At 45.9% G+C, this 20,024-nt stretch overlaps 1 protein-coding gene across 3 annotated transcripts; it reads right to left on the bottom strand.

Annotated features, from left to right (window-relative positions):
- Positions 1-523: 523 nt before the first annotated feature.
- CXHXorf38 (chromosome X CXorf38 homolog) lies at positions 524-18,877 on the bottom strand. Of its 3 annotated transcripts, none has more exons than XM_040274438.2 (7): positions 18,614-18,877; positions 18,325-18,459; positions 13,077-13,196; positions 10,955-11,104; positions 9,992-10,171; positions 3,347-3,509; positions 524-2,898 (listed from the first exon to the last, which is right to left on the bottom strand). In XM_040274438.2, the coding sequence occupies exons 1-6, from the start codon at positions 18,827-18,829 to the stop codon at positions 3,348-3,350; spliced, it is 963 nt and encodes a 320-aa protein (XP_040130372.1). In that variant the 5' UTR covers positions 18,830-18,877; the 3' UTR covers positions 524-2,898; position 3,347. The 3 variants fall into 3 exon arrangements, with proteins under 3 accessions (XP_040130372.1, XP_040130456.1, XP_040130422.1); XM_040274522.2 differs by having other exon boundaries at positions 18,325-18,474; positions 18,614-18,755; XM_040274488.2 differs by lacking the exon at positions 13,077-13,196.
- Between the last annotated feature and the right edge of the window lie 1,147 nt (positions 18,878-20,024).

The following is a 20,024-nucleotide window of genomic DNA, read 5'->3' as shown; positions in this document are numbered from 1 at the left end:
TTTAATGTCACATCTTCCTCTGAGTTCTTGGAGATCTGTGGTAAAGAACATGCTAAAGCCAAGGAACTGCCTTATCTTTGCAATACAAGTTTGAACGTTTTTTTTTTTGTTTTTTTTTTTTGGTACTGGGCATGGAGGTCAGGACCTTGAACATGCTAGGCAAGCACTCCACCACTGAGGTACGTCTTCAGCCCTTTTTAAACTGAGATTCTTGCTGAGTGCCCCAGGCTGACCTTGAACATGTGATCCTTCTGCCTTAACCTCCCCAAGTAGCATTATAGGTGTGCACCATCACACCTGGCTCTCAAAATCTTTCAAAATTCTGAACCACACATCTTGTATCCCATGTAGTGGAGAGAAATCATACTGCTGGACGAAGACAAGCCACTCTCCAATAGAACCAAGACAGCTCTAGGCAGAAAGGAATCTTCTTCCCATGACCCTGAGGACTCCTGAGTGGCCCCTGGAGGTGTGCTCATAAAAAGGGGCTACAACAAATTCTGGGAAATATGACACAGATGTCTTGCAACTTGAATTTATACTTTATTATTTTGAAACTAAACAAATTAAGAAAATTCAAAATACACAAATGCATGTTTGTTGTAAAAACTTCACACAGGAATATACAAAACAGAAAAACCAAATAATTTGTAAGTACCCCATGGCCCCAATTCCTTTATAGACACAGCACAGCAAAAGGTTAGGAAAAACACACGACTTTCCAGACCTGTTATTAGAACATAAAAAAGTCTTACGGCATGCTATGTGCTGTTAAACATTTTGATGTTCTATTTATTTTTTGTGGTGATGCTCAGGAAGGAAGCCAGGGCCTCAGCTGCTGGGTGAGTGCTCCACTGCAGCCTGCTCTCCTATTGTACTGCAGCACTGCAGGGCCATCTCTTTCTTCTTAACAGTTGCCCACTATTCTGCAGGATGGATGCGCTAGACTTTCTTTAAGGGTCCTCTCTCTGGCAATGGCTGGTAACAATGCTACTGTGCACATCCTTCTGTGCACACCCGGGGGCCCACCTCTGCTGGAGAGCTGCCCACAGGCTGATGTCTGTGTGTATATGCTACATTGGCTTTAAAGCTCTCTCTGGACCCGCCTTCCTATCTGTTACTGATATCAAGTTTTCTGAATACCTTGGATGTTTCAGAGCAGACAAATCCAATGAGATAATAGCTTATCTATGGTCATCCATACTTTACAAATCCTTATATGTGCATCTACTTCAGTGTCTCTAACATGGTGGACATTCCATAAGTGTTTTTCAGATAAATAGGGAAAAATTAACTAGACACAGGTATGAGTCAGTTCACTTTCCAAAGTTCCTAGAGGGAGAAATCAGGTCTTAAACTGGTTAGTGCATCAACCAGATTCCATTTGATTCCACGTTTTGTATCTCATTGCTAGAAACCAGGAGATATTTCATTGAAGTTTCTTAGTTGGGAAAGTTGCAAGATGAATTAAAATTCTTCCTTCACCACTGAAGAGTTCCCAAAGAGCTCCAGGAAAAAAGAAAACACAAGACTAAAAACTGCACAGCAACTGAGAAGACAAAGCGTGAAGCTGTAGGTACATGTGAACTCACCCAGGTTTTACAGAATCGTAGTAAATGCATTTTAATGTAGACATTTATGCCCAATATACCTCCTCCCTCCACCCATTCTCTACAAATTACAACCTTGATGGGAAGCTGGATAGGCAAAGGAGCAGATCACCTTCCCTCAGTGTACTTCTTCCAGACAAATTCCGTCCCTGAAAGGTTCAGAGGTGACTTGATCCAGTTTAGTGCCACTGGCCTTGCAAGTGATCAGATGGGGTGAAAGTGAGGCCGACCCCATAGATCACTGCACACAATGGTGCACTGCTTGTGTCATTCAGGCACAAACAGGGTGAAGCCAGGAGTGGAGATTTGGGGTGCAAAAATGAAAAGAGCTAAGTACAAAGGAATCTGAATCTGTTGAAAGGAAATGTCTTAGCTTTATAAGAATGTCGAAAGTTCACTCTTAAATTTCATAATGAAGGACCAGGCTTAGTTAGCAGTATGACATTTATACCAATAAATACTCATAAACACTCAAAGGCCAAAAGATGAATGTTCAGTTAGATGAGTACACGCTGGCCGTGAGGGCCAGGCCCTGCCCCTGGCACTGGGTATACAACTGCACAAAAATTGCCATGGCTGTCACCGAGTTTACTCCCCATAAGTATATTGTAAATAAGCTGCCAACTGAGCCCTCCCCTTGATGTCCCTGATATGTCGTGGGCCTGGGCCCTTGTTAGTTAAGCCACTCGCTGTCCTCCAGCCCTGCACTCACCACCATGGCCGTCCCCTGGCCTGGAGCCTCGGTCTATTCAAACCTGTTAGGAATGGTTCAGTTCTATACTCGGTTGGCTAGAGAGCGGCCTTCCAGGCACTTTGCCCTCTTGCCTTCTTCCAAAATGGAAGGTTCCAGGCCAGCCCTGGCCATCTGCATGCGAGACACTGTCAGGCAGTGGGCAGGGGGATAGGATGCATCTGCCTGGGGCACAGCACTCCATGTGAGGCCTTGACACAGGACTGGCCAGAAAAGAATCTCACCTTTGAAGTAGCCGAAGTCCCTGGCTGTTAACAGCTATGGCACAAGAGTATCCAATATTTTTGGATTGGCATATATCACACAACCGCAAATTTGTGAATATGGGAAAGAAAAAATATATATGTGTGTGTGTGTGTGTGTGTGTGTGTGTGTGTGTGTGTGTGTGTGTGTATTTCCAAAGAATCAGAGCAAAGTCCAGGACAACAAAACCTCCTCTTCGCTGGAGTATAGTACTCTGAAAACTTCTTCCTTTTGCCTGAGCTGGAAGCCATGCTGACTTTCACAGGACATGCCTGACTTTTGTTGAAGGTCAACCTAAAATAAAAGAGAAAGTCTTTTTTTGTTTATTTCCTTAATTTGAGAAGAAAAAAGTTAAATACTGAAGATGGTTACTTATGTGAACCAGTTTTCCTAATAGAAAGAAAACCAGTCGGTTGCTATTAATGCCACAGTAAAAGCTAGCTGTCATTTCTGGGGGCAGAAATGGTTTTGGATTCTGTTATAAAGTTGATTCACTGAAGAGCAGATCAGTGAGTTCAGGTATATTTGGCTAAACAAAGCTGCCAGGGAGGTGCTGTTGAATTACAGATATGAGAACTATTCATTAGAAAAAGAGCACAAAGCTCAGTGTCCTTCCTTTGAAATAATAAGGACACAGGGAAGCAGACGAGACCGTTGTGTGTTATTATGGACTCACATAAGAGGACAGAATCTAAGCAGCAAGGCTCTTCATCCTTATTTAACATCATATGCCTAAACTCACCTCAGTCCTTCCTTTCAGGTGTCTCTCTCCCAGGCTCCTTTGAGTCTCTTTTTGGATTTGGGGGATGGAGGCTGTCTAGCTTCTGCATGTCTTCTCGAAGACCATTTCTCAGATCTTCATTGTTCCTCAGAAATTCCTTCATCACTTCCAGTCGATTTGAGATCTGCAAGCAGCCATACAAAGCACAGCTTAGGGTGACTCTTACAGCAGACTTGTCATGCCAATGAAAAACTCACTGGCTACAAGACTGGCCCCAGGGCTGGAGCTCGATAGCCGAGTGCACACTCAAGCTCGAAGCCATAGGCTGCATCCCCAGCGTCCCACCAGCCTGGACCCAAAGGCGGGCTCTTGTTCAAGTGCCCACCAAGAAACAGAAATCTTGCCTACAGTTATCTGTCCATCAATGGGTTAAAATTTGAAAAACAAAAACAAAACAAACCCTTTTAAATGAGGTACCCTCCACTCAAACAAAACACAACTGAGGATAGGTTTTGAGACCATGCAAGAGGGTATTTGCTTATCTATTGAAAAAAAATTTTTTTTGGCTTTAAAACTTCCTACATTTATATGAGAGTTTCATCTTACACACATGTGTTTTATATATGTGTCTATTCATCTATATTCTACATAGATGAATACAGAATATATTCTATACAGATGAAGAGACACATATAAAATAAAGCCCTTACCTTTGGAATTTTGTGCCTATTTTATTGCTGTTAAATAAACGAACATACATTCACATAAATGTACAGGTATGAAATTCAAAATCTACAAGGTGAAAGGAAAAAAGTCGGCCCTCTTCTGAACCCTGTCCCCAGTTACCCAGCTCTTCTCCCTAGAGGTGACCATAATGAACCATCTGTTGTTTCTTCCCGAGACAGTCCATGCATTGACACGCAAGCATGTCTGTGCACATTTAAAAAACACAAATGGCAATAGACTAGACACTGTTCCTCAACGGCTCTCTTCTCTAGGAGATTATAAAGTGTACCTTCACTATTTTTTAATGGCTGAATAGTATTCCAATTATGGCTGCTTCACATCTTAACACATTTCAAACCTTCTGTTCAGATAATGCTATAGTAATTAACCTGGTACATGTGTTATTTTGCACAAGTGGCACGTCTGTGGGATCTGTTTTTAGAAGTGAGATGCAGTTTGAGTTTCCTATTTTAATTTTAACAGGTTTTGCCAAAACTCCACGAATAAAGGTTGTACCAATTTTAAGCCACTCCCAGCAACACGCTTCCCAACATGGAGAGCGGCCCGCAGTAGCTTCCGCTGGGCTCACAAAGGTGAGAGTTATTCAAATTTTGAGGTGTGGTTGATGTTTTAGATGGAGGATCCCCAATTCTAAGGTATGTCAAGGTGATCTAAAAATCTAATGAAGAAAAATAGTGCAGCACCTGCCCTAGAGGACAGGGAGCTCCGACACTGTAGAGTGGACACGATTAACCCCACTGCAGTAGGTCTAGGTGGAGCCTCGGCGCGCATTCAAATTACTGGGATATAAACAACCAAAACAGCTGGGGGAAGAATAGCTAAGGCTGTGGCCAAGATGACTAGTAGCAGGGAGGGATAGAGCAGTGGAAGATGACAAGTTTTCAGACTGGTTGGTAAGCAGACTGGGGATGCACCCTCCGGGTGGAGCTGTTAATGACATGGCTAGTAGCCAGCCCAGAGCTTCTGCAAGACGCCTGCACTCCCAACAAACCTGGAAACCATCAAAATGTGAAAGGACAGTTACTCAGGAGGCTGAGGCAGGAGGATCCCAAGAGTGAGGACAGCTTCAGCAACTCAGTCTTGTCTCAAAATAAAAAGGGCTGGGGAATCGCTCAGTGGTAGAGCGCTTGCCTAGCATTCACAAGGCCCTGGGCTCCATCCCTAGCACCACAACGTGTGCGCGCGCGCGCGCGCACACACACACACACAAAGTGAAAGGAAGACCACACCTACACGTTAGTAGCCACAAGCACTGCACTGTTAGCTCTTAAGCCTGATGCCCTGGGGCTACTGGGAGTTTCCAGCCAATGCCCAGCACTGCACAGGGCAGCTCTGTGCCACAAGAGCACTGATCCTCACTGGCGCCCCCTGCTCCCTGTTCCAAGACCTTTGGAGCTGTGACGCTTGTGCGATCACCTCCTGACCCTTTCTGTTGACCCTCAGCACAGGTTTTCTCTATTCTTTTTCTTTGCTCAGGAGTTTTATGCAGAAGCCTCTGCGCCTCCTCCACCATATGCTTTAGTTTTCTTTTCTGTTCCAAGTTGCCTTTCTTTCTCATTCTTCCAACAGGAGTGCCTCATAATTGACATTTCTTGGAATTTCAGTTTTTCCCTTTATGTAAAGCAATAAATGTGCCTAAGAAATGTTCATGGCCAGGGAAAGTATTTTAGCTTAGGTATGACGCAGTCAAAAGAAGGTTTAAAAAAAAAGTTACTGGGGCTGGGGCTGTAGCTCGGTGGTGGAGCACTTGTCTAACATGCGTGAGGCCCTGGGTGCACATCCCTGGGACCACAAGATAACAACAAAAATTATTAATAACAAGTGAGGGGCTGGGGCTCAGTGGTAGAGCACTCACCTCGCACGTGTGAGACCCTGGGCTCAATTCTCAGCACCACATAAAAATAAATAAAATAAATGTATAAATAAATATATATATGTTTTTTTTTATTTAAAAAAAAAGAATGAGCGAGGCATGAGGTGCAGTGATGTCCACCTGAAACCCCAGGGACTCGGAGGCCGGATTGGGCCACTCAGTGAGACCCTGCCTCAAAGTAAAAATAAAAAGGGCTGGGGATGTGGCTCAGTGGCCAAGCACCCTGGGCTCAATCTCCAGTACTGCAAAAAATTTTTTAAAACTTTAAAAAGTAAAAAAATTTTTTAAAAAGAATGAACTAGGCTTGTGTACACTTCTGTATGCAAATTAAGGACAATAACCCAATACCACTTAGGATTCTTGTTGGGAACTAGAAATGATCTCCTGGGAGCACCGGTGAGCACTGTCTGCAACAAGCCACTCTTCCCCTGCCCCCAAGAAATGTCTGAGAGACCAGCCACCATATGCTGCTCTACTATTCTGATAAAGGATGCCGGGCAACGTCACTCTTCCGGTCACTTGAGCTGAAACTCTCACCCTTATCTTTGCGCCCCTTCCAACATCACACCCACCCTCCTCACCACCTCAGCCCCCATCCCCATTACCTCCCTCTCTTATTTGGGTAACTGCAGGAGCCTCCTACCAGGTCTCCCTGCTCCGACCTCTGCCCCCTCTTCCTCCACCCCGGGGCATCTTCTACTAGAGCTGGCTCCTTTGGTCATTGTTATTATAGTCACTGGTTAGGATCTCTGCTAGGCCAAGAGCCTGGGTCCTTCCAGTGCCTCACAAGGCCCACGACTTGCTTCGTCTCCTCTCCCTTCTCTCATCTCCTAATTATTTTTCAACTCGGCCTCGCTGCTCAACTTAGTCTCCCCTGCCCAAGTGTTTTTCCTTCAGGCATGTGCACGACTACTCCTCACCTCCTTCCTTCCAAGGTATTGCTAACTCTGACCTCCAGGAGGCCATTCTGACACTTGTCCCCACAGTGCCATGCCTGCCTTCCCCAGGCTCTGCTCTATGGTGCATTCCTCTTCTCCGTTCTGACCCACATCATTTACCTGTTGCATTTCCTTTTTATTGTCCATCTCCTTCTACGGGATCTTTGTTTTGTTCACTGATGCCTACCCATTTTCTAGGGCTGTGCCTGGCATATAGTAGGTGCTCAATAAATACTCTGAAATATAACAAATGAGGTGCCATTTTTCGATCCTTTCCTTGATGGCCATTGTCACCATCCATTCTCCCTAAGCTTCTCCAAGGATCTCTGTGAAAGTGTTTTCCTCATTAGAGTTAAAGAAATCTATAACGATTTCCAAATGTGTGCAGATTCTTCACGTTTTTCAACCATTTCTTGTGATCAATGTTCTTTCACTGAGGGTTGGCAGGACTACATGAAGGGAACTTGGTAGCAGTGGAATTCTGGGGCCTGAGTAGTTGTTGTTCCCATTTGACTCCAAAGCAGAAAGCATCTTACAACTACGGTTCCACATGTACCGTGCATTTAAATGTGAGCCCCCACCCCTTTAATAGTAATACATATCATTAAGGCTCATGAAGCTAACAGAAAAGAATGGAGATGCTGAGCTCTCCGTGGTCTGGTGCGGTGACACAGCTGCAGGAACAAGCAAACTAAAGAACTGCTCCCAACTGGTTTTCTCAAGTTGGCTTTCCAAATCTACCTCTACTGTTTTAAAAGAACCCAGAAAAAGGTCTTGATAAACACTCACCAAAAAAGTTCTCTGGTCGTAACCTTATCACTCTATTTCTTGACTCCTGGGTACATGTTTTTCCCTGTCACCTTAGAAGAGAATGCATCTTACCACTGATAGGGTCTTACAAGAAACTGGCAGCATTTTTTTCTTTCTTAGAAGTAACTGAAATGACAGTGTGTCTTACAACAGATGGCATTTTAGACTGACTGAAATGTGGTCTTATTGAATCCCAACTTCGGAGACTAACCCTAAAGAACATGGATAACCTATACGGTATTGAACTTTCAGAAAAGGTCAAATTTCACACACATGGAAAGCTGACCTTCAACTTCTTTGAGATAACATGCCAATCAATCCCAACTTATTCTGATCAACTGAAGTGAGGACAAATGCCGTGGTCAGCAGAACCGACAGCATGAAAAAGGAGAATCTGTCAACTCTACCGAGGGACCTCATGACCCAGAGGACAGGCCGATTAACACTCATTTCCTCTCTGTAAGAGAGACAATGAGAGTTTAGAATTGACAGTTGCCAGAGCGTCAGTAACACCAGATCTGCAGCACAGTATGTGGAAAGCCGCAGGAGCCCTGGGGCAACCCTCACACCCCGGCGCCAGCTTCTTGGAGCCCTTGCTGCCTGTCTAGCAGGGGAGACGGTCAGATGACTGCCAGCTTCCCTTCCAGCTCTCCATGACAGATGCCTGGCTCCATCACGCTGCCACACATGTCCCTGGCTCTTGGCTACACAAGCAGGAAAAGAACTGCAGCTGCCCCAAGAGAGGAGAGCGCAGCCCCAGGGACTTGGGCAGGGGGTCTGGTCTCCTGGGTATCTTCTTTGATCTATTCTGCTTCCAGAAGCAGCAGAAGGAAGAAAAGCAGGGCTGGTTCTAATGGCATTTAAAAATAAAGTCAGATGCAACACGTGGATTCAGAAGACTTCATGTTCTAAGTTACCATTTTAAAAACCCTAGTGGGTACACCCATGCCCCAGTGTACTGGACTTTGGGTTAACAGAGCTCCTCACACTGACTAAACATCTGGATCAAAGCCCAGATGATTAATATTGGCATATTTACCGGGAAGGAGCATGGCTTAATGAGAGAAACACGCACTCTGTATTAAATGAATACTCCTCCTGTGTTTAATGAGGTAACCCAGCAAAATCACTTTCCTTGGCTAAGGAGGAATGCAATTTCCTGAAAGGGTGTGTCCCAGATCTCCTGGTGATCTAGAATTTGAATTCAGCCAGGTCTGGAATATCTCTGAACCCTTCCTGAATACAACCCTGTGGCTGTTGGTTTCTTTTAGACCTTGCACATAACAAAGGAGATTCTCGAGACCATGGCTCACCTGCAGGTCATGAGTTAGAAACCTCCATGATCCTCTCTCCTACTTTTCGAACCTCACCCCTTGTCCCTGATAATGTACCTAGCCACTGAGGTCCATCAGTTCTGCTGAGCAAAGCCTCCTGAATCTGGCTCCTCCTGCAGACTCTAGCTTGTGTCCTTTTTTCAAAGCCTCACATGACCAACAGACTTCAGCACAGTCTCTGGCTACTCATCCAACTCATCCAAGTTAGAGTTCACTTTCTAAAAGCCACACGGATTCTAGCACTGCTGTTCTTTCTTGCTTAAAAACATGCGAGCTCCCCATCACTTTGGGGGAGTAAGGCACAAACCCCTTGGTGTGGCACAGAAAACCTTTCAAAACAAGGCTTCAGCCCATCATCCCACGTGCCTACCTGACCACTTTCTGTGCTCACCCTGCCATCAGCCAGGCCCAGGCCAGTCTCTCATGCCTTTTCAAGTGCTGTCCCTTCTGCCAAGAACATCCTCCTTTCTTTGCTGATTTGCAGAAATCTTGTTGAACCTGTGAACTCCAGTTTAACAGCACCTTCTTGGTGAAGGCTTTTTCGGCAATCCCCCTTGCCTGGGAGAACCACACCCCCAGCACTCATTCAGAATTCTGCTGCAGCCCTGATACACATTAGGCCCTTGAATGCATCAGATTAAAGTGAAAATATTTGTTAAAATGTAATGCTGACCAGGGGCTGGGGCTCAGCGGTAGAGCACTCGCCTGGCATGTGCAAGGCCCTGGGTTCGACCCTCAGCACCACACAAAAATAAAGAAAGAAAATAAAGGTATTGTGTTCATCTGCAACTAAAAAGTAAATATATATCTATATTTTATTTTTAAATTAACACTGACCAGTACCAAAAGAAAATTCACTTCCGGAAAAAACTAATCTTGTAATTACTTTGTCAAAACGATCTGCTCCTCCTCCCGGGCGCCCTTCTTTCCTTACTCACACAGAGCACATAAGTCTTTCCTTTACCTCTTCGGGCAACATCTTTTGTTCTTCTGCTTGAAGATACATCTCATGAAGTTTTTCCCTCAGTAATTCCATTTCGATCTCATTTACTTGGCTTGCACTCAGGTAACTTCCTGTTTCGCCTTCATACCCATCTCGCTGATCTTCCTCAGGGATGTGAACAGCCCAGTCAGACGTCAACAACTGTGGGAGGACGGCACAAGCATGTGAACTCGTTCATATATTTATTTTTTTTAAAATTTTAATATTTATTTTTTAGTTCTCGGCGGACACAACATCTTTGTTGGTATGTGGTGCTGAGGATCAAACCCGGGCCGCACGCATGCCAGGCGAGTGCGCTACCGCTTGAACCACATCCCCAGCCCTATATATTTATTCTTAAAATTGATTTTTGTTGCCTTGTTTTGCAGTGCTGGGGATGGAACCCGGGCCTCCTGCATGCTAGGCAAGTGCTCCACCACAGAGCTATACCCCAGGCTCACTGAAGGGATTCGATGCTCAAAGAATCTGTAATTGAACATCATTAACTGGATCTATTTTAATAATACAAAAGCTTCCCAGTCCTTCGGTACTATTTCCTCTGCCATTCTAAAATTTAGTTTAGGGCTGGGGATGTAGCTCAGGGCACTTACCTAGTATGCATGAGGCCCTGCATTTGATCCCCAGATCTATAGAAAGACAAAATTTAGTTTAATAAACGTCAAATTCTATATGAGTGACTGGGCTTCTGACTCCTTAGTTCTGAACACCAGAACTAATTTTTTCTTTTTTCCTTGTTACTGGGAATTGAACCCAGGGGCAGTTAACCACTGAGCCACATCCCTAGCCCCTTTTTGTATTTTAATAGAGACAGGGTCACACTGAGTTGCTTAGAACCTTGCTAAATTGCTGAGGCTGGCTTTGAACTCGCAATCCTCCTGCCTCAGCCTCCTGAGTTACTGCACCCGGCCCAGAACTGATTTTTACCTGTTCTATTCTGGAGTATACTGCCACAATCTCTGGAATATTCCGGAATTCATTTAGAAAATTTTGGATTTTTATCTGAAAGTCTCGGAGCCATGTAGATGATACTTTCATCTCTGAAGAGTGCATGATCTCGTTGCGACACTTAATCACCTATAGAAAGATTAAAAAAAAATACCAAATAAACAATTATACAGCTTCAAAGTCAATGGGGTAAACAGAGATCTTGTGGCTCCAAAGAAAAACTGCAGAAAGGCTTTGTTAATTACAAAATCAGCAAGTGTGGTCTGGGAGCAAGGGGTGGGGAGGCAGAGCTTTCTTGGAACCACGCATATAAATGTCTCATCAGCACAGTGGGCATGGGGCCCTCCAGCCACCAAGTCAGATCTCTATTTCATTTCTTCTTGCCCAGAGAGCACATATCAAGAATTCAAGTCACTTCACAAATTGAAATGCTGTCAAGGCATTATTAGATAACCCAAGTGAAGCTGGCCACACACAATAGTAGGGACACTGGGAGAGATGGCAGAGAGACAAGAGTGCAGAGTGGCTGACCCATCTGAAGAGGAAGCCTCTACTCAACTCCCGGCTTTTTGCTACAGGAGCTACAAGGCTGGCGGCACCAGGCCTTCTGATTTTTCAAGAGGAGCTGGAAATTAATATTTTTTATGACAATTAATTAAAATCATAAAAATAACAACTAGGCAGGACAAATAAAAGATGAGAGGCATCATGCCATCTGTCATGTGCCAGCCAGGTAACAACTCTTACAGTTTTATTTGGCCAGAGGGCTCCAGGATAAAGAGATGCAAATGGGGCGACCATGGTTCTGCCTGTTCCCTAAGCCTCTGATGCAGACACCCAAGAATCCAGAAGCTCCTGATAGGACCTGCAGGTGCCTGTGAGTACTCTCGAGTCTTGAGGGGATGTTCAACACCCTGCCACAATAATAATGAACTAACCAAGGAAAGAAACACAAATACGCCTACAAATATCCTTAGCCTCTGCAACACTGGGTCTGACTGGATAGTTCACATTTCTCCAAATCTCTTAACTTACAACAAATCACGGAAGGGCAAGCATATTGGTTCTGGGTATAACCACAGGCTGAAGCAGACAATGCGAAATCTTTTAAATATTGTCGGAGTGCCAGGAAGTTGGGTCAAGGGAGTTTCCTGATGTGGAAACCATGATGAAAAGAAAATCAACTTTTGCCTATGTTTTAAGAAAAATGGCGCTCACATATTAACATATAATTCACATAAAGTCTTCCACTTTCTTGGCAAAAAGACATCAAAGGGGTCAACTGGTGTGACAGGTCTTTGTCTCTGTGAGGTCATAAAGAAGTCTTAATCCTTTCAGTTGCTGCCACACTGGCAAAATATACAGCATCTTCTCTACATATCATAAATAATCCAGTAATGCTATCTACTCTTTTCAATTACCCTCAGAATAAAACAAAAAACAAAAAACACCCATGTGAGAGTTGTTATCTGGTGGATGGACTAGAGAAAAAGCTAAATCTCCCAGAGGAAACCTGGCAAGCACAGTGATCTGACACCGTTTATCCATCTGTGTTCACATTTTCTTCAGTGCTATGTAGTGTGGTCTTGCAACTGTTTAGCCAATGAGATTCAGAAAGGCAGGATTCAAATGCTGGCATATGACAGATGATGCTTTTTTTTTTTTATTACAGTCCTGAGGATGGAACCCAGGGCCTTGTGCACATGCAGCAACTGCTCTACCACTGAGCTGCACCCTTAGATTTCCCCCCCAATACAGAAAATTACTTTGCTTCTGTTTATGGCAAACAGGGAAGAGAAACCTGAGCTGTATCCATTTTAATAGCAAACGTTACAGTAACAAGTCGCCAAGAAACTTTAATTAGGGAGTACTAAAAGACTAGTTCTTGATTGCATTTACATGAAGGTTCTTGGACATCACACATGAAACGAGTGATGCCAACTTTGGACTGAAGTTTAACTTTCTTTGCACACCACTGTTCTGGGGGACAACTGTGCTATACCCACGTTTGCCTTAGAGTCACAGGGTGTGTCTCACAGCTGGCCTTTGCAGTCCCCACCCAACAGAGTTAGTGTATAGTTTGGAATCTAACAGCTCTTACCTCTGTGACTTTCTTTCGATCAACCACAAAGTGATCGCAGGAGTTGATGAGACTTAAAAGAGCAACTGCATCGCATTCCTCAGGGCCTCGTTTATCTGTTAGTCCTCGGGGCATGAAGGCCTGTCCGGAGAGGGAGGTGCAAGAGGTCTCCAAGCCCCTCCAACTCTAGGAGCTGGCGAGGCAAAGTTACCTGCCTATTTCCCAAGCAAGGAATGACATTCTCCTGCACTCTGAGGTTTCAAGTTAGAGACTCAACAAGTGAGAAAACTGTCACAGCTAAGCCTGAGCCAAGGGCAATAACTGAAGGGCCGTGCTGACCCTCTGCTATTAGATTCACCTGACATAGCCGGGTTCAGACCTGTCTTAATGGAGCAGAAGCAGAAAGGATGGTAGAAGGTACCTTTTTGCTTTTCCTTACTGAAATTTCAGTGCTTGAGTTGTTAAAAAGGATTTTGAAATAATAGTTATTCCAAAGTGGACACTTTTTAAGTGTCTTGAAAAATTTCAGTACAGCTGCTTTAAGAGTCTGGGCTTTGGAGCGTGACAAAGCTGGTTTAAATGCCGGATCAGTCACTTGCGCCTGTGTGACCACCGGTAAGTTTCTTATCCTCAGATTCCTCGTCAGCAAATGAAGGATAACTGTCTTCATCTACCTTAAAAGATGCTGAGAACTGAGTGAGTGCAAGCAGAAGATGACTGCAGTGCCTGGCCTGGCACACAGTGACAGAGGCCAGAAATACTGGCAATTATGATGTTGATGGTGTGAGGTGAAGTAGGACCTGCACGGGAGTCAGAGGGAATCCTAGGATCTGAGGTCCTGCACGCACCAGAAGGCCTTGTTTTAGCAAGACCTTGCCTCCAGCAGGAGTTTATGGCATGGACCACAAAACTTGGGCATACTTCTCTCCTGAAATGTTGCCAAGCTTACATCTGGATGCAACTACTTTCCCAGGCTAGGACTCTCAAGGGTACAGCCCTGCCAAGGGACTAGAATAGATGATAAGTGAAAAAAAAAAAAAAAAAACACTCTCAACAAGAGCTCTAACTAAAAGGAATCTCCACCAACACAAACATACTTCAATAAGCAAGTAACTGCCGCCTCCTACAGCGTGGCTTGGAACTGTGCTCTGACAATGCTGGTGGCAAGTGCTGATGAGCGCCGGGCAGAGTCAGGGCTGCGCTGCTGCTGGCAGGGGAACTGGAATTTTTAATTAAGAATTCTGTGTCCACTGAATGCCCCCTACAAAGGTACAGTGGCCAGTACCACCACCATATTTCTATGTCTCCATGGCCACTGACATGCCAACAACTCTGATAGAAGCTCATCACAGATGCTACAAAGATGAGCAAACAAGCAAACCAATCTCAGGCAGACTAAAGCAATGCAATGGCAGAGAAGAAACTTTGCATTTTCCTTTCAGCAACGTGGAATTAAGCAAATTAGGGAGGCTTTAGTTGCCTCCAAACCAGGTCTAGTTTCTCTTTTCCATTGAAAGGCAGGTCCTGTCTGGCCCTTCCACATTACCATTTTACTTTAGTAATTATCTCCCTGAACTAGAAGCCTCCCTCCCCGCCTGTGGTCACTTTGCTGATAGGAGATGAGGCTAGAGAAATGAGCAGGGCCAGATCATGCGGGGCTCACTGGCTCTAGGTGGAAGTGGGAGGTTTATTTTAGGGCTGTTGAAAGCCAACCAAGGGTTTTAGGCAAGGGCATGGGGTATCTGATTGAATTTCCATTTGAAAATGGCCTGCCCTGCCACCTGGGCCAACCAGAGGTGCCTAGAGAAGCCCAGAAGCCCAGGTGGGAGGCCTCAATTAGAGTCCAGGTAGGAGACAGGTATAAGCTGTGATGTGAAGATGGAGAGGAAGAGGATTCCAAAAGTATTGTGTGGGAGGATTTTTTAAAAAATATTTTATTTATTTTTAGGTGGACACAACATCTTTCTTTGTATGTGGTGCTGAGGATCGAACCCGGGCTTCACGAATGCACTACCGCTTGAGCCACACCCCCAGCCCCCAAACAAGGATATTGAAAGGGAAAAAGACAAGATTCCAGGAAACTGTTGGTGTGAACGGGGGTTGGGTGGGGGAGTCTTTAGGATGGGAAGGCAAGGAAGAGTCAGCTAAGCAGCCGGGATCCATGCCTCTGCCCCTCAGAATTCTGAGACAGAGCGCTACAGGCAGAAATGTGGGAGCCACCAGCGTGAAGGCAGTATTCAACTCCACAGGCCTGGCAATATCAGAGAAGAAGGGGACAGAAGAGGTTCACTCCTAGGACACCAGGAAGACAGAAGAGCAGCCAGGAGATAGAAGAAAGGCAGGAAAGAAAGATGTCACAAAGCCTGGAGTGTTTTAAGAATGGCCAGAATGGGGCTGGGTTGTGGCTCAGCAGTGGAGCACTCTCCTAGCACAGGACCTGGGTTCGATCCTCAGCACCACATAAAAATAAAGGAATTATGTTGTGTCCATATTTTTTAATATTTAAAATAAATATTTTAAAAAATGGCCAGGACGGGTGCAGTGGCGCACACCTGTAATCCCAGTGGCTCAGGAGGCTGAGGCAGGAGGATTGTGAGTTCAAAGCCAGCCTCAGCAACTTAGCGAGGCCCCAAGCAGCTTAGCAAGACCCTGTCTCAAAATAAAATATAAAAAGGGTTGTAGATGTGGCTCAGTGGTTAAGTGCTCCTGGGTTCAATCCCCAGGACAAAAAAAGAGAAAAGAGTAGCCAGTAGACAGGTAATGCTGCATGCCTCAGAGGTAAGAAAGATGAGCTGGAAAACTGAAGGCCACAGAGGCTCTAGAGTGAGTTCATGGGAGCTAAGGAAAGGAGAATAGACAACACTGTTTTTGAGAACACCTTCAGGAGGCAGGCAGAGGAATGGGGATACAGTTGGAAAGAATGGATCAAAGGAAGCTTTTTTCCTAAATTTTATTTCTAAGTATTTACAAGTGATTTTTAAAAATAGCTTTATTGAGATAGAATGCCCCCATCTAAGCATACAATTCAGTGGTCTTTAGTATATTCCCAGAGTTGTACATCTTACACCACAGTGAACTTTAGAATATTTTCATGCCCTCAAGAGAAACCTCATATCCATTAGCTATTATATCCATACCCAAAGGCCAACAAACATTAATTTACTTCTGTCTATATAAATGTGCCTAATCTCAGCATTTCATATAAATGGAATCATATGGTATGATTTCACTTAGTATTGTTTTCAAGATTCATCCATGTTCTTACATGTATCAGTGCTTCGTGACTCCTTCTGGCAAAATAACATTCAACTGTATGGATTCTGCTCATCCATTTGGACATTTGGGTTGTTTTGACCTATTGCAAACAGTGCTGTTATGAACATCTGTGCACATATTTTTGTGGGGATGTTTTCATTCCTCGAGTATGTGTGGAAGGGTAGACCTGCCAGGTCATATGTTAACTGTTTGATCCTTTCTTTTCTTTTCTTTTTTTTTTAAAAGAAAAAATTAAATAGGGGCTGGGATTGTGGCTCAGCAGTGGAGCGCTCACCTAGCATGCACAGGACCCCGGGTTTGTTCCTCAGCATCACATAAAAATAAATAAATGGAATAAAGGTATTGTATCCAACTAAAAAAGTTAATTAAAAAATCAAATAGGTGCTGGGGATGTGGCTGAAGTGGTAGCGTGCTCGCCTGGAATGCGTGCGGCCCGGGTTCAGTCCTCAGCACACATACAAAGATGTTGTGTCCCCTGAAAAACTAAAAAATAAAAATATTAAAATTCTCTCTCCCCCCCTCTAAAAAAAAAATCAAATAAACCAAGGGGATATTAAAGATACTTGTATGGTGATGGGAAAACGCTAAGGGGAAGGAAGAGTGGACAACCAAAGGCTCAGGGTCCTTGGGCAGGTGGGAGGGGATAAGATCCAGTATATAAGTGGAAGGAGGACAACAGGAGATACACCCTCCTTTGTAGCAAAAGGAGTAAGTGATGTACCTGGTACCTGGGGAAGATGAGGTGGTCTGTTTGGGGACATCCATTTACTCCATGACATGTACACAGGGTTAGCGGCTGGGGCGAGTGATGGATCCAGAGTGGGAACTTAGTGAGGAAAGGTAGGAAGAGTAGTCCCTAGGGAGAAGAGGAGCCAGGCCACTGGGGTCCTGATCCACAACCCTGTCAGCTCTTGTAAGCCCCTCACCAAGCAGAAGCAGATAATGGTGTCATGAGGGCTAGAGTTGGGCTGCAAGGGACTGATTATAATGATAGGTGATGGGAAGAGCCAAAGGCAGGCAGGGGACCAAGGTTGCTGGGTACTGTGAAAGTGATGGGAGCCTCAAAGAGGTAGTGGTATAAGGACAAGGGGTGGGGGTGGGAGAGTTTGGAAAAGTGTGCCAAAGGCAAGAAGGATGTTAAGACACTGACCCTTGCGGTGCCAACAGGGTCCATTCAGGGTGTGAGTATGTAAAAGGGAGGCTGAAGTGGAGTGGACTAAGGATGCTAGAATAGGGAGCCTAGGAACTAAAAGTTTGTTTGGGGGTACTGGGGACTAAACCCAGGGGTGCTTTACCACTGAGCCCCATTCCCAGCCCTTTTGGAGGCAGAGACTTGCTAAGTTGCTAAGGCTGACTTGGAACTTGTGATTCTCTTGCCTCAGCCTCCTGAGTAGCTGGAATTACAGGTGTGTGCCACCATATTGGGCTCCCAGGAACTAAGAGGATGGGATCAGAGAAGGAAGGACTGCAGATGATCAGCAACAATGAGGAGGAAAGAGCGGCATAAGCAGGTGGCATGGGCTTCAAGGGGATTCTGAGACTATGAAAACCGCAATGAAGATTAAACAAGTGAAGCACAGTGAAGGCCAAGGGTAGAGTATTGTTGCCTTAAGTTGTGTGTGTTTTTTTCTCTTTTCTAGGTAAAAGAAGTTGGTAACTGTGTGGCGGCAATAAACAAAATGGGGAGGAGGATGTAGGTGTGGTAACTTTACTGGTCTCCAAGTCTCAGGTCATGGACACAGTCCAACTCGCTCGTTTTTAAAGGTTAGGGAGCAAAGGCTGGCCCAAGGTCACACCAGCAGCTGGGCCGGGCTTCCTCTGCTTCCCAGGAAGCAGACGGGTGGGAGAAAGTTTCTACTTCACTGAGCTGGGTTTTGGTTCATCCTAACAGACCCAAATTGCCTAGACACTAGGCCCAGGATAGCCGATCGCTCTGCCCCTGTTTTGGGGGCCCGGGCTTCAGCACAGACACACCAGACGCCCGCTGACTTACCTTGGCTACCTCCCAAGCGTCCACGGGCCAGAGGCCCGGCCGGCAATTTCCCCAGTGCACGTCTCCGTTCCTGTTGATGTGATGTCTCAAAATCTCCCGTTTCCACTCCGCGCACACCTGACACTGCGGCTGAAACTACAGGGGCCGACGCTAAGGAGAGCCCGGGAGGGAAGGATGGCACCTGGGAATCCGAGCCCCGCGGAGGGAACGGAACACTGCGCTCCGGGACAGGAAAAGGAAGGGGATGGGGGTGGGGAGGGCTGGTTTAGGCCTCGGGCCACGTGCTCACCTGACGGGCACGCGGGCTGCACCGCGAGCCGCCGCGGCAGGTGGCGCTGGGGCTCAGGCCGGGGGCCTCGGCGAGCAAGCCGCGGTGGAAGGAGAGCACCTCACGGCCGACGAAGCCCTGCAGGCAGCTGCGCAGTAGCAGCAGGCAGTGTCCGGCTTTCACCCAGTTCTTGTACTCTGCGCAATTGAGGCGCGCGGCCAGCTCCGAGAGCACCATTTCCCACGCCACCCAACGGGCGGGGCGGACCGCAGTGCGCAGGCGCAGGCCCTGGGAGGCGCCTCAGGCGCAGGCGCGGTCCCGCCCAGCAGCCGCCGCATGCGCAGGGAGGAAGTGGTGGAGCGAGGCGCTGCGTCACCGACCCCGGAGGCGGAGCGATTTTGCTTCCGGGACACGTCAGGTGACCGCTATTTAAATGTTTGGTGCTTGCTAATGCAGCCTCAGCCTGAAACCCTTTAGGTCCTCTTCTCTGTCCCCCCAAAGTGAGACCCTGCCAGCCTCCGATCGACTTGCTCTCTTGATGCACAGGTTCCTGTTTTAACTCTATCGTCGAACAGTGTAAAGTACTCAGGAACACGTCTTGAATTGTGTATCCCTTCCGTTATGCAATTCTAGAAAGTTCACTGTTTCCTAAACGCACGGACTACTGTAGTAAATCCAGACGTTAATGAAACGCTGGCTCCCTGCACCGCGCACCTATTTTGCGCCCGCGGTGTGCCAAGGTGACACAAAACTCAAAAGCTACACTACTGGGTCACCAAGCAGAGGTAGACAGGGCCTGGATTCGGGAGGCTGCACAGCCCCAAGCTGGATAATAGCGTCCTGAAGCATAGGGCAAAGGTTACATTATTCAGAGTGCACAAAACAGTCTGATTTAAGTTCCAACTAAGTGCCTAGGAGGTTAGAGGGCATCAGATTGTCAACTCCAAGTGACAAGCGGTCCTGTCAGCTTTAGCTGCTTTTAGTGAGTTTCTTTGAGCTTGGAAAAACATGTCTAAATTGTTTGTAGTTAAAAGGTTCTGAACCACCAGGCGCGGTGGCGCATGCCTGTAATCCCAGCAGCTAGGGAAGCTGAGGCAGGGGGATCGCGAGTTCTAAACCAGCCTCAGCAAAAGCGAGGCGCTAAACAATTCAGTGAGACCCTGCCTCTAAAATAAAATAGGGCCGGGACATGTGGCTCAGTGATCGAGTGCCCTGAGTTCAATCCTCGGTACCAAAAAAAAAAAAAAAAAAAAAAAAAGGCTTTGAAGGAACTAGTGTGAACAATTGAAAACCTTCCCCTGATTGCATGGTTCACAGCAAGAGGTACAGTGTTTGGAAGCAGCAGCTCTGGACTCAAGGTGCCTCTTTGTGGTTTGAACTTAATATTAATTTCATCCCAAGTTAATTTACTTCATTTCTTTGGGCCTCCATG

Source organism: Ictidomys tridecemlineatus, chromosome X, assembly GCF_052094955.1.
Source record: "Ictidomys tridecemlineatus isolate mIctTri1 chromosome X, mIctTri1.hap1, whole genome shotgun sequence".
Lineage (NCBI taxonomy): Eukaryota > Metazoa > Chordata > Mammalia > Rodentia > Sciuridae > Ictidomys > Ictidomys tridecemlineatus.
This window is presented reverse-complemented; position numbering and strand designations above follow the sequence as displayed.

What these genes read in the sequence shown, in the direction of transcription:
- CXHXorf38 (XM_040274438.2), bottom strand. Translation starts at nt 18,829, where the DNA reads ATGGTGCTCTCGGAGCTGGCCGCGCGCCTCAATTGCGCAGAGTACAAG. An exon ending in ATCGAAAGAAAGTCACAGAG is followed by an intron (nt 11,105 to 13,076) that starts GTAAGAGCTGTT and finishes ATCTTTCTATAG; the next exon opens with GTGATTAAGTGTCGCAACGA. An exon ending in AAAAGATGTTGCCCGAAGAG is followed by an intron (nt 3,510 to 9,991) that starts GTAAAGGAAAGA and finishes GGCTGCTTGCAG; the next exon opens with ATCTCAAATCGACTGGAAGT.